The sequence below is a fragment of the Mustela putorius genome, unplaced genomic scaffold, assembly GCF_011764305.1.
Source record: "Mustela putorius furo isolate JIRA1106 unplaced genomic scaffold, ASM1176430v1.1 tig00537335_pilon_pilon_pilon, whole genome shotgun sequence".
Taxonomy (NCBI): domain Eukaryota; kingdom Metazoa; phylum Chordata; class Mammalia; order Carnivora; family Mustelidae; genus Mustela; species Mustela putorius.
The window spans coordinates 3099005-3113486 of record NW_025422457.1 but is presented as its reverse complement, the minus strand read 5'-3'; the positions used below and the strand labels follow the sequence as shown (position 1 = coordinate 3113486).

Here is a 14482-nt window from a genome sequence, read left to right as displayed (position 1 = left end):
GAGTATTACAGACCAATATCCCTGATGATCATGGATACAAAACTTCTCAACAAGAATCCAACAGTACATTAAAAGGATTATTCACCATGATCAAGTGGAATTTATTCCTGGGAGGCAAGGGTGGTTCAAAGTCCACAAACCAATCAATATGATTGATATTAATAAAGGATTAGAACATTAATAAAGGATAAGAACCATATGATCCATGAGGCACCGGGGTGGCTCAGTGGGTTAAAGCCTCTGCCTTCAGCTCAGGTCATGATCTCACGGTCCTGGGATCGAGCCCCACATCGGGCTCTCTGCTCAGCAGGAAGCCTGCTTCTCCATCTCTCACTGCCTGCCTCTCTGCCTACTTGTGATCTCTGTCAAATAAATAAGTAAAATCCTTAAAAAAACTTTTTAAGAAGAACCATATGATCCTCTCAATAGATGCAGAAAAAAATTTGAAAAAATATAGCATCCTTGATTTAAAAAAAAACAAACCCTCAAGAAAGTAGGGAAATAAAAGATATACAGAAATGGAAACAAAAGATGTAATAAAAGATAAAAGTTTAGAAAAGAAGTAAAACTCTTTGCAGGTAACATAATTGCCTACATAGAAAATCTCAAAGAATCATTATCATCATCACCATCATCATCATCATCAACAACAACAACAGTAATAAAACCCTGGAACCAACGAGTATAGCAAGGTTAACATTTTAAATCCCTTGCTTTCTTATATATCAGTAATAATTTGAAATTTTTAAAATATCATTTAAAATAAAGCCAAAAAATTAAATATTTAGGTATAAATCTAACAAAATATGTATAGGATCTACATGTGGAAAACTACAAAACTATGATGGCAGAGAAAATGTAAATGAGAGATATTATCTATCAATATTGTTAAATGTCATTTCCTCCCAACCTGATGTAGATTCACTGCAATCCTAATGAAAATCCCAGCAAGCTATTTTGTAGGTATTGACTATTTCTAAAATTCATATGGAAAGGCTAAAAGCCTACAAGAGCTAACATAGTACTGAAGAAGAATAAAGTGAGAGTACTCATATTACCCAATTGTAAGGCTTGTTGTAAAACTATAGTAATCAAGAAAGCACAGTATTGGTGCTTAGATACATAAACCAATGGAACAGAAAAAAAGAGTCCATAAATAGATCCACACAAATATAGTGAGTGGGCTGAACTTTGATAAAGGAGCAGAGAAAATTCAATGGAGAAAGAATATTATTTTTAACAAATGGTGCTATAGAGTAATTAATTGGATATCCATATGCAAAAAGATGAGTGTAAACACAAACCTCACATCTTCACAAAAATTAACTCAAAATGATCCAATGACCTAAATATAAAATAAAACTGTAAGACTTGAATAAATCATAGAAGAAAACATAGGTGATCTTGGATTGACAATGAAGTTTTTTTTTTTTTTTAGGTAAAACACTGACAATATGATCTGTAAGAGAAAAACATCGAGAAATTGGACTTTTATATTAAAAGTAAAAAATTTATGCTCTGTGAAAGACACTGTTAAGAGAATTAAAGATAAGGCAAAACTTTGAAGAAAATATTTGTAAAATACATATCTGATAAAAGTTTTGTATCTAAGATACAAAGATTCTTAAAATTCATTGTGAGTAACAGCCCAATTAAAAATGGACATTCTGGGGGCACCTGGGTGGCTCAGTTGGTTAAGCCGCTGCCTTCGGCTCGGGTCATGATCCCAGGGTCCTGGGATCAAGTCCCACATCAGACTCCTTGCTCGGCGGCGGGGAGCCTGCTTCTCTCTCTCACTGCCTCTGCCTGCCTCTCTGCCTGCTTGTGTGTACTCTCTGTCTCTCTCTCTCTGGCAAATAAATAAAATCTCTAAAAAAAACAACACCTGACATTCTGAACAAACACCTCACCAGAGAAGATATACAAATGGGAAAAAAAAAAAGCCTATAAAAAGATACCCAACATCTCTGCAATTACATAATTGCAAATCAAAAGAATGAGATACCATTACTTACCCATTAGAATGATTAAAATCCAAAAATTAAACAAAAACAGAAACAAACCAAAAAACCTTGACAATACCAATTGCTGGCATGGTTGTGGAACAAGAACTCTCATTTATTGTTGATTGGAATGCAAAACAGTACAGCTTTTTTGGAAGATAGTTTCTTAAAAGCTTAGTGTGATCTACGCATATGAACCAGCAATAGTGCTCCTAGTTGATATTTAACCAACTGAGTTGAAAACTTACATCCACGTAGAAACCTGCACAGAAATAAAAAAGGGTTACTAAGGAATACTCCAAACAATTATATGCCAGAAAATTAGATCACCAGATCAAGTGGACACATTCCTGAAAAGATAAAATCTACCCAAACTGACTCAAGACAAAACAGAAAACCTGAGTGGGACCTATAACAAGTGAGGAGATAAAATTAGCGGATTATAAACTACCCACAAAGAAAAGCCAAAGACCAGATGTCTTCACTGGTGAATTTCATCAAATATTTAAAGGTTTGACACCAATTCTTTACAAACTTCAAAAAAGTAGAAGGAAACACTTACCCACCTCATTCAGTGAAGCCACTATTATTCCCCTGATACCAAAACTAGAAAAACATCACAAGAAAACTACAGAATAATATCCCTTATGAATATAGATGAAAAATAATATACTAACAAACCGATCCATTTAAAATGGATCAGACTATGAGTAAGTTGGATTTATTCCAAGGTTGTGAGGTTGGTTTAACACATAAAAATGAATCAATATAGTGCACCATTATTAATTTTTAAAAAAAAAAGCCACACCTCAATAGACACGGAAGAAGAATCTGACAAAATTCAGTGCTTTCATGATAAAAATTTTCAAAAATCTTGGAATAGAAGGGATATTTTTCAGCCCATAAAAGGCCATCTATGAAAAATCTTTAAATCCTACTTAGAGGTGAAAGAATGGATGTTTCCCCACTAAGATCCGGAAGAAGATAAGGATGTCTACTCTTACCACTTCTATTCAAATTGTACTGGAGGTTGCAGCTAGAGCAATAGGCAAGAAAAAAGCCATCCAGATTGGAAAGGAAGAAGTAATAAAATTATGTCTATTTGCAGATGACATGATTTTTGCATACAGAAAATCCAGTAATGAAATACTGCTCAGCAATATAAACAAAATGCTGATACACAAAATAACATCATGGATCTCAAAACAGACTGAATGAAAAAAAGCCAGACACAAAAGAGTACATCATATATTATGTCACTTTAAAATTTCATTTAAAAAATCCAAGAAAGGGAAATAAATCTATGACAGAAAGTAGATCAATGGTTGCCGGGGAATAGGTGTGGAGGATTGACTGCAAAGATGAATGAAGGAACCTAACAGTGTGATGGGAATGTTCTATATCTTGATTATTTTGATTGAGTTAAGTGGGTATACACATTTGTGGAACTTCGTGGAATGGTTTACTTAAAATGAGTGTTATATAAATTATACCTTAATAAATTTGATTTTAAAAAAACCCACTGATACATACTTTTGATTTTAAAACTAGGATTGCATGATAAACTACTGTATTTCCTGAACGTAGGATGCTGTACTCTTTGAGCAGCTAGTGATCAGGTATATGGTGAAGAAATGTGTGAGTAGTTCTCTTTCTCAAGATCATAATCACTTGCTTAAATAGGTATAAAAATGCTGAATGGCTTTACTTTAGAAATGTTCAATGAAACTTTTGAAGCTGAAACATATTGGTACTAAAGCTGCTTTCCAGGAGTGTCAAGCAGTAATGTGCTGTAGAGAACCCAAAATATGACACCTAAGGAGATTATTAGTAAAGCTACATATGTTGGTAAAGGAGTGACCCTTTCAGCTGATAGTAATGATAAAAAATTATACTCAAACTTTCTTTCTTTTGATAACACTTACATGATTAAGAGTTAGGAAACAGGAATTGGAAAGAAGAGCAGAAAGACAAGAAAGAGTGGAATCAGAAGTGCTGAAGAGCAAACAATAATAATTAAAAACACACACATACAACTCAGAGAGAAGCTAGAATTGTTCTATTGGGAGGCCGCAGTCAACGTATCTATGGAGACCGTATCCTTTGAAACAAAACACTTTGTTAGTTGAACACAGTATCTAAAATCGGGCATTTCTCTAAACATTTTTATGCCTCAGTATCGGAGACCTAATTGATCTTTGCTTTGTTTTGAGTCCACAACTCAGTGGACTATGTAAGTATAATCAGGAAAATTTTCTACTGTATTAAAGATTTGAGGTGACAGGTGTTGATTTTAGTGGGTTATATACAGATTTCCAGGTACAAACCATGAAAATGAAAAGATTTTAGAGTTAGAGAGTGTAAACATTCAGTTATCTAAAAGATTTTAATTATTCCATTGCTCTCAAGTTGCTCATTGCTCTCAAGGAGCTTAAAATAAGTGAAATCTACTTCTCAAAGATGCTTGGTGCCAAGTTTTATTTTCTAAGCAAGCATAGCTTGAGTCTTGTTCAGGTTAATATCATCATAATAAATGTTTTCAACTCTAGAGTTCATGGACCTTTTTTCCCAAGAATTCTGAGGCGCCGGAAGGGAAAAAGAGATTTTGGAAAGACTATAACACATATTGTGGCAAAAGTGATGACTACTGACATGGTAAGAAATACACTTTATCCCTATTTGTTCATTTAAGTTGTAGTTGTGTATAATCAAAAAAGAAGTTATTTGAGGGTAGGATACTCATCTGACATTAATGCTTTCTTTCTCCTATTACATCCGCTTAGCATATAATCAGTACTAAATAAATAAATGTCAGCAACTATTTACTGAGTACAAACCTTATTGCTAGGCACTATGCTGGTAGTAACTATGGAAAGGATAGGAGACAAATATGAGAAAGCCTGCTTTTGAGGGTGATACCATTTTGAACCAGGTCCACGGTCTTGCTGCTTCATACATTTGAGAAGTTATTGAAGGATAGTTTTGCTAGATATAGAATTCTTGGTTGACAGTACCCACCCCCCTTAAATATGTCATCCCACTGTTTTCAGGCTTCCGTGACTTCTGTTAGGAAATCAGCCATTAATCCTATTGCCAATTCCCTGTATATATTGAATTGCTTCTCTTTCACTGCTTTCAAGATTCTTTGACTTTCAACAGTTTGATTATGTGTGTTGGTTTGGCTTGTGTTTATCCTACTTGATGCCCATTAAGCTTCTTGGATATGTAGATTCACAAATTTCAACAAATTTGAAAAGTGTTCAACCATCATTCTTCAAATATTCTTTTTGCTCCTTTCTCTCTTCTCCTTCTGGGACTCCTATAATATGTTTGCTTGTATTCTTGATGGTGTATCACTGGTCTCGTCAACATTGTTTACTTTTCCTTGTGTTTTTTTTTCCATCTGCTCCTGACACTGGATATTTTAATCATCTTGTCTTCAAATTTGTTGATTCTTTCTTCTTCCCATTCAAATATGATATCTAAGCCTCTCTAGTGAGTTTGTTGTTGTTAATTTCAGCTATTGTGATTTTCAACAATAGAATTTCCATTTGGTTCTTTTTGTAATTTTTATTTCTTTATTGATATTGTCATTTTGTTCATTGCCCTTCTGGCTCCTTTAGTTTTTTGTCCACGGTTTCTTTTTGCTCTTTGAGCACATTTAAGACAGTTTATTTCAAGTTTTTGTCTGATAAATCCAAAGGCTTGTCTGGGCTTCCTCAGAGGTGGTTTCTATAAATCTTTTTTCCTGTAAATGGGCCAGTTTCCTGTTTCATTGAATATTTTGTAGCTTTTTTGTTGAAAATTGGCTTTTTGAATATTATAATCTAATAACTCTGGAAATCAGTCTACCCTATCTCCAGGGTTTGCTCTATTTAATTTTTGAGGACTGTGGTTGTCCATATGGTTAGCAAATTTTCCAAACTATTTTTGCAACAGCTGTATTTCTTTTTGCGTGTGGCTACTGAAGTTCTATTATGTAATCTCAGCAGGTAACCAGTTACCTGACAAATTTCCGTAAACACCGATACTAAGAAACAAAAACAAAAAATATCTCACAGTCTTTGCAAATTAGCTCCGAGCTGAGGCACTCCTTCAAAGCTGAGCCAGGCTGCTTACAACTCTGCCTTGGCTTTCACCTCTTGTTTGCATGGGGCCCAAAGATCAGTGGGAAGCAAAGCTTGGGGTACTTTCAGATCTCTCCTGAGCATGGATCCAGCCCTGGCCATGTGCTTTTCACTCTAGATGTCCTAGTTTATGAGGGAACCCTTATTTCCCCAAGAATCTTCCTTCTCAGCCTCCTCCTCTGCAGACTTTTCCTTTGCCCCAGACAGCTATGGGTAGTGTGTGTTTTTAAATGCTTTCATCAAGTGATACCTATATTGCTGCTCAGTTCTGAGGAGGATATTAAACAAGTCAGCTTTGTCAATCCTTCCCCTGAGATACTGCCTGGTCTCAAAATAAATCACACTTTTCCCCCCAAGAAAGAGAGCAAGGGAGCGGCAAAAGGAAATGGAGAGAAAGAATCTTAAGCAGGCTCCATGCCCAGTGTGAATCCTGATGAGGGGCTCCATCTCAACACCCTGATATCAAGACCTGAGCCAAAATCCAGAATCAGATGCTTGACAAAGCTGCCCATCACAACCATACTGTTTTTGAGAATAAGGTTCATATTTCCCCCACCCCGTGCCTGCTTCAGACCAGCAAGCCATAGAAACATGGGCTGTTCTTTCCACAGCTGCTGCCAAGCTGGGGAATAGAAGCTGGTAGGCAGCTAAGCAAAACCACATTTTTTTCTTTCTACCATATTTTGGCAGCCTCTTCATTAAGCATTTGCATGGTTGCTGTGTTTGATTAGGTTCCAGAGTTCCCAAAATGTTGATTCTGTCATTTTTTCCCCCAAACTTAATATTTGCTTCAGTGGAAGAACCATTTTTTTTGCTCTTCATTCCACCATTTCCATGACATCACTTCTCTTTTATATCGTTCTGTTTCCTTCCTAAATGTACTGAGATGTATTCAATTGTTTTCTAAATAATAAAACAGTATACATCCTCAATACCACATCTCTCTTCTTTTACACAGGAGAACTTGACAGATTTATCTGTTTCTACTGCTTTCACATTCATGCCTCTACTCACAGTGATCTTGTTTCTGCCTCCAGAGTATCAGTGAAAATGCCTTTCTGGTCAATGTGGGACCAAGCTGTGGCTAAATGCACTAAGATTGCCATCTCATTGAACCTTTCAGCACCCGACATCATCAACGATTTCCTCCTTTCCTGACACCTTGGTGTCCTGATTTTACCACCTCTTTGGCGACCCCTAGCCTCAGCTTTGAGATTTCTTTTGTTTCTGCCTGTTCTTTTAATGTTTTCATCGTTCCATCCTAGAGTGCTCTCTTTCCCTCTTCAGACAGTCGCGTAGCTAATCTTATCCATTCCTATGCTTAAGTAACTCCCAGATCTTTACGCCCAAATGTTAGTCCTATATTCTAGACTCTTATATGCAATCTATTGGATACCTCTGCTTAGTGAGTCCACCAGCATTTCAAATTAACTGGCATCAAAACTAAACTCATTATGTCCCCTCACAAACTTCTTTCTCCTGGGTTTCCTATTTTCATGAATAAGAAAAATATAAATGAGATGGATTTTAGAGTTCTTCCAAATTACTTAGAGGTAATCCTTGTGCTCTCTGCCACCAAAGTATTTAGAATACACACATAAATGAATATAGTAGTTTGCTGAATTAGTAAGGATTATGAGTTCCAAATATATCTGGAAAAAATGTTCACTCTTATCAAATGAGTGAAAATTAAAATGAGGCAGTGAAGATTTTTGCCTATTAAGGTGGCATATATTTTATAAATTTAAAAGATAACCCCATGCTGATGAGTTTACAGCAAAATGAGTTCTCAAGCCAAATTTTAATTGGTTAAACTCTTCAGGAGGGCAATTTAGCAGTATGTCTCCCAAGACACAAAATCTTTTGTACTTGTACAAAAGATTGTACTTTTGTACAATAATTCCCCATCTGTAATTTATCCAAAGAATTAACTAGAGATGAATGTAAGGATTTATTTGTCATAGTATTTTCATAATCTTGAACTGCAAACCATCTAAATAAGAGTAAGAAAATCAACTATGATAAATTGTGATTGCCCATATGATGCATTATTATGTAATGACTAAAAATTAGTCTTTGAAAAGATAAAGACATGGGAAGATATGATGTAATGAAGTCAGGATTCAGTGGTGTCTGTCTGGGTCATGGAGTTGGTTGAGCATCTGACTCTTGGCTCTGTGTTCAGCCTGGAGCTGCTTGAGATTCTCTCCCTCACCTTCTACCCCTCCCACTCATGCTCTCTCTCTGAAATATGTAAGTCTTAAAAAATAAGTCAGGATTCAAAGCCATGTATATGTATGGTATGATATGTTGGTATTATGAGTAACGAGTATATGCATGGGAAAAAGACTGAAAAGGAAATATCTATATATTTTATTTAGCTTAAAATTTCAATTTGTTATGTTTTCATTTGTTTTTCTTCTAACCACTTTATAAGAAAAAAGATAGAGGAATGATAATGCCATTTCTTTTTTTATTATTTTTATTAACATACATTGTATTATTTGCCCCAGGGATACAGGTCTGTGAATCATCAGGCTTACACACTTCATAGCACTCACAATTTCACATACCCTCAATAATGCCAATTCTATAGGGATAAAATAACGGGCATTTTTTCAGAATATATTTTTAGTTTTCAAATTTTGAGAGTTCCCCACTCTTTATGGTACTAATAATGAAGTTCTCTTCCCTTTTCTACTCTTAGTTGATTTAATTGCATATAAATTAACCTGAGAAAAGGCTGAATATGTTTTAATACAGCCTTTCATTTGGTTTTTCTTTTTCTTTTTTTTTTTTTAAATTTTATTTATTTATTTGACAGAGAGAAATCACAAGTAGATGGAGAGGCAGGCAGAGAGAGAGAGAGGGAAGCAGGCTCCCTGCTGAGCAGAGAGCCCGATGCGGGACTCGATCCCAGGACCCTGAGATCATGACCTGAGCCGAAGGCAGCAGCTTAACCCACTGAACCACCCAGGCACCCTGATTTTTCTTTTTATAAAGATTTTGTTTATTTATTTGACAGAAAGATGGCAAGTAGGCAGAGAGAGAGAGAAAAGGAAGCAGGCTCCCTGCTGAGCAGAGAGCCCAATGCGGGGCTCGATCCCAGGACCCTGGGATAGTTAAAAGTCTTATCATAGTTAAAAGATAATTACAATTATCTTTTTATTTAGTTCTAGAGTATTTAATATATAAGGTTTTATTGATTGACTAAAATTATAGGATTAGTCTGAGTTAAAGAAAACAAAGTAGTAGACTGCAAAGAGATCTAGTGTCATAAAGTCCTGGATCTAAAGCTTAGATTAGCTGTTCACCAACTCTGTGTCCTTGGGCAAATCATTTCATCTCACTGAGTTTCAAAGTCCTTCACCTGATAAGGGGATATCATTTCCCCTCAAAGAACTGTTGTAAGGCTTGGGAGGTAATATGCTAGTTCAAATTCTGCCTTCTTGGCACATAGTCTTTCATAGCTGTAAAATGATTAGTGATTGTAAAGAACATCCCATTTCACCATTCCCTTAGTTGATGATACTTGGAACAATTTAATGAACATAAAAACATATTTACAGTGTATTACAGTGTAATATACAAGGTAAGTCTTTGAGAAAAGCACACGTCACCAATATGTTAGCTGATTAAAATGACCTGTTTCAGTTTAATTCATTGTTTAAAGTGTACTGTTTTATTTCTTCTTTTCAGGTAAAGGACTTATCTTCAGACACACTTCTCCAACAGCATGATGATTTGGATTTGGCTTTGGATAGTTGTTACAGTGGAGATACAGTAGTTATTTTTCCAGGAGAATATCAAGCTGTAAACCTTGCTTTATTGACTGACGACATCATTATAAAGGGTTAGGGCATCCTTTGCCATCTTTTTATAACAATGTATACTGGAAAAAATTTTATACTATAAACATGATTTACCTAACACAAAAATTCCTTATGTATCTTTTTAATTAAGATTTTCACACGTGCTCATGAGTATATTATCTGTACAGGTGACTTCATTTGGACAAAATGTACCAAAGCAAATCAATGAGACTATTCTCCATGACAGTGTAGCACTACAAACACAGATTCTAAAAAGATCAAAACCACAAAAAAGCCAAAAAACCTATTTGTAATATTTTTACCCAAACTACTTTCTCTTCCTCTATTGTATTTCTTATCACTTTAGTAGAAATAACAGGGGTGCCTGGGTGGCTCAGTGTGTTAAAGCCTCTGCCTTCGGCTTGGGTAATGATCCCAGGGTCCTGGGATCGAGCCCCGCATTGGGCTCTCTGCTCTGCAGGGAGCCTGCTTCCTTTTCTCTCTCTCTCTGCCTACTTGCCATCTTTCTGTCAAATAAATAAACAAAATCTTTATAAAAAGAAAAACCAAATGAAAGGCTGTATTAAAACATATTCAGCCTTTTCTCAGGTTAATTTATATGCAAACTTGCTAAAGTAGAAGAATTTACTAAAATTTCTTTTAGGTTCTGAACCTATTTAGTAACTTTAATTCTGCTGTTTAACATTGAAGTAAGGATGTTCCCACTGTCTGACCAAAAGAAAAAGAACCAGGTGACTGAGGCTTTGCCTATCAATTCAAGAATTGAGCAAAAACTCATTAGATCTTGATGACTGTAACCAGTAGTATTTTGCTGAACTGCATGGGTAATAAGGAGTGTATCTGTCATTTTCAAATCTTAAAGCCTTGAAGCTACGACCCCTTATTTTTGCACTGTTGTTAAATTTAGATGATTGCTTTAACTATTCTAGATCAAAATTGTAGATATGATTTTTTTTTTAAAGATTTATTTATTTATTTATTAGACAGAGAGACAAGTAGGCAGAGAGGCAGGCAGAGAGAGAGAGGAGGAAGCAGGCTCCCTGCTGAGCAGAGAGCCCGATGCGGAACTTGATCCCAGGACCCTGAGATCATGACCTGAGCCGAAGGCAGCAGCTTAACCTAATCCACTGAGCCACCCAGGTGCCCCAAAATTGTAGATATGATTAATCTTATAACCTAATTCATATGACTGTCTTTTTTAGTCATGGTAAGGTAGTTTTTTTTGTATCTTAGACATTTTGTAAATGACTATTGATTATATAAAGGAAAACTTAGGAAAATGTATTATGAAATAAGTATATTGAATACAGGTACATTTATATTGACTATAAACCCAGATTCTCCCATCATGGCATCAAATATGGACAAAAAATTACATTACAGTTAAGTATATAATTAGATATATTACAAAAAATATGTGAAAAGTAAAAGTATTATTGAATGACTTGACTAAAGGACTTTAAACTTTGGGATTACTGAATTACTTCTGTTTTGTCTCCTTGAATCAGGAGTTGGAAAGAGAGAGGAAATTATGATTACTTCTGAACCTTCTCATGACAGTTTCGTGGTGTCTAAAGCTGATAATGTGAAGCTAATGCATCTATCTTTGATACAACAAGGGACCGTTGATGGTATTGTGGTGGTGGAGTCTGGTCACATGACTCTAGAAAACTGTATATTAAAATGCGAAGGAACAGGAGTGTGTGTTCTTACAGGGGCTGCTCTGACAATTACAGACAGTGAAATATCTGGTGCCCAGGTATTTCCTTTTATAAAGACCGCTTTATTGACAATAAATACCTTGCTGTGCAAAGGATAAGTGACTTCACCTTTGAACTGAGTTATAATAAAGCTTAGAAACTGCTAAAATCAGGACAAGTACAGGGCATCATAGCACACGTAAGGAAAAGTGAACTAAGTCCAAAGAATTACTGGCTTTAAATGTGATATTTTTTAGATTTTTTTTTTTTTGACAGAGATCACAAATAGGCAGAGAGGCAGGCAGAGAGGGAGAGAGAGGAGGAAGCAGGCTCCCCGCTGAGCAGAGAGCCCGATGTGGGACTCGATCCCAGAACCCTGAGATCACGACCTGAGCCGAAGGCAGCGGCTCAACCCATTGAGCCACCCAGGTGCCCCAAAATGTGATATTTTTTAAAATCTAGAAATTGCTGGCTACAAAACAGATCACGAGTCAGTTAACTTGTTAACATTTACTTAACTAAGACCACTGAAATACTGCAAAACTAAATGAAAAGATTAAATGATGAAAATAGGATTTAACAGAATTACTTAATTTCCAATAAACTGAGGAAGTTGACATTAGTAGCACTGAGGGAGTTAGAATATATATAAATTTTTATAGCAATTGAAAGAACTGCTCTGAAGAGATTTTTGGCTCCCTCCTAAAGACTTCATTTGGGTGGGAAAGCAATCTGACTCAATGAGACTGTGTGACCACAACCCTCCGTCTAGGCCCAATCATCTTCTAACACAGATTGATACTAGTTTTAATGTTTTAAAACATTATCTCTAAAATAAATCATTACACGAATTATTTTTGTGTAACTTAGTGTGTCAAGAGTGGTAAAATAGAATTACAATTTTTAAATCTAAAGAAAATTTTGGAGAGGTGCATGTGTGTTTTGAGATTGTTTTGCTTTTAATTTACAGGGTGCTGGTGTTGAACTGTATCCTGGAAGCATAGCCATTTTAGAAAGGAATGAAATTCATCACTGTAATAACCTCAGAACCAGTGATAATTCAAAAAGCACCTTAGGTGGTGTTAATATGAAGGTATTCTCATATTTCTTAAATATAGAGTTGTTTTAAGAATTATCACAAAAATACTAAAATACTATGTCTAGACAAGGTTTAGTCTGTTATTGATCTGGAAAAGAATAGTAGAGATAATTAAAATATAGTTTAAATGACGGCTGATATAAAATAAGTTTAGCCTTCTAATTTAATAGTTTCAACTTTAATTCTTAGCAGAAAACTGATAAAGTGGATAGTTTGGCTTTTATAAAAATGTTTCAGATTTTTTATTGGGCAGATCTGTAATATGTTTTGGAAAGTAAAGCAAATAAAAAAATAATAAATATATTAAGAAAATTTAAGTCTTTCAAACTTTGTAATGTAATTTAAGCTATTCAATTAAAATAGTCAATTAAAACAGCAATAATCTGTATATTAAGAAAATTTAAGTCTTTCAAACTTTGTAATGTAATTTAAGCTAGTCAATTAAAATAGTCAATTAAAATAGCAATAATCTGTAAGTGAAATGTCTTCCCATTCCTTTCTACTATTTGTTCTACTCTTCTAGATCCCTCTCTAGACTTGTGTAGTTGATGAACATTTTCCCTAGAATTCTGGATTAAATATAATTATTTGAAAATTTAGCATTGTCAATATCTGAAATTATTTTTATATTTGTTACATTAAAGCTTTATATATTTTTATGTATATTTTATATTTGTTATATTAAAGCTTTATATATTAAAGTTATACTACATAAAATAAATTGAAAACTTCATTTAGTATTTCAATATTAGAGATTTCCTTGGTTACTGTGACAATAAGCAGTGAGGAAAACACTGCTTGCTTAAAACAGATTGTTGTTTTAAAGAAACATGTAAACCTAAATAAATTCTAGAGTACTTATTTTATAGAAATTATTGAAAACCAATTTCCTTGAATAATTTAACAGGTTCTTCCAGCACCAAAATTGAAGATGACTAATAATCATATTTACAACAATAATGGCTATGGTGTAAGCATTCTTCAACCAACTGAACAATTTTTTATTGTAGCAGAAGAAGCCCTCAACAAAGGGGCAGCTTCAGGGGATAAAAATGATGACAGTATGCTCTCCAGGGTAATGCAGAATCTGAACCTGGAGATGAACAACAATAAAATAGAAGCAAACTTGAAGGGGGATATCAGAATAGTCACAAGTTAAAAGTATGTGGATTTATGTTGTTGATGTTTTATATTTCAGAGATTTGTTTAGTAAATAATTCTCATATCCCAAAGAAATGGTAGTTTTAAATTAAAAACCTATTTAATTAAAAAATATTTAAACATTCTAATGCTTTCATTGGATGATTCATTTTAACTTAAGTAACACTTTTTTTTTTTTTTAAGATTTTATTTATTTGACAGAGATCACAAGTAGGCAGAGAGGCAGGCAGAGAGGAAGGGAAGCAGGCTCCCTGCTGAGCAGAGAGCCGGATGCGGGACTCCATCCCAGGACCCTGGGATCATGACCTGAGCCGAAGGCAGAGGCTTTAACCCACTGAGCCACCCAGGCGCCCCCCCAGTAACACTTTTGATATAATTCATACACCATGAAATTCACCCTTTTTTTTTTTTTTTAAAGATTTTATTTATTTATTTGACAGAGATCACAAGTAGGCAGAGAGGCAGGCAGAGAGAAAGAAAGGGAAGCAGGCACCCTGCTGTGCAGACAGCCCCATGCGGGACTCAATGCCAAGACCAGGAGATCATGACCTGAGCAGAA

General features: G+C 35.0%; 1 protein-coding gene across 1 annotated transcript in view; it reads left to right on the top strand.

Moving 5' to 3' along the window:
* SHCBP1L (SHC binding and spindle associated 1 like) overlaps positions 1 to 14030 on the top strand; it is a 31897-nt gene extending 17867 nt beyond the window's left edge. The window contains exons 6-10 of the mRNA XM_045074310.1: positions 4553 to 4658; positions 9830 to 9983; positions 11472 to 11722; positions 12634 to 12756; positions 13670 to 14030. Coding sequence (XP_044930245.1) covers positions 4553 to 4658; positions 9830 to 9983; positions 11472 to 11722; positions 12634 to 12756; positions 13670 to 13921 — 886 coding nt within the window. The 3' untranslated portion in view covers positions 13922 to 14030. The remainder of the gene's footprint in view (positions 1 to 4552; positions 4659 to 9829; positions 9984 to 11471; positions 11723 to 12633; positions 12757 to 13669) is intronic.
* Positions 14031 to 14482: the final 452 nt, after the last annotated feature.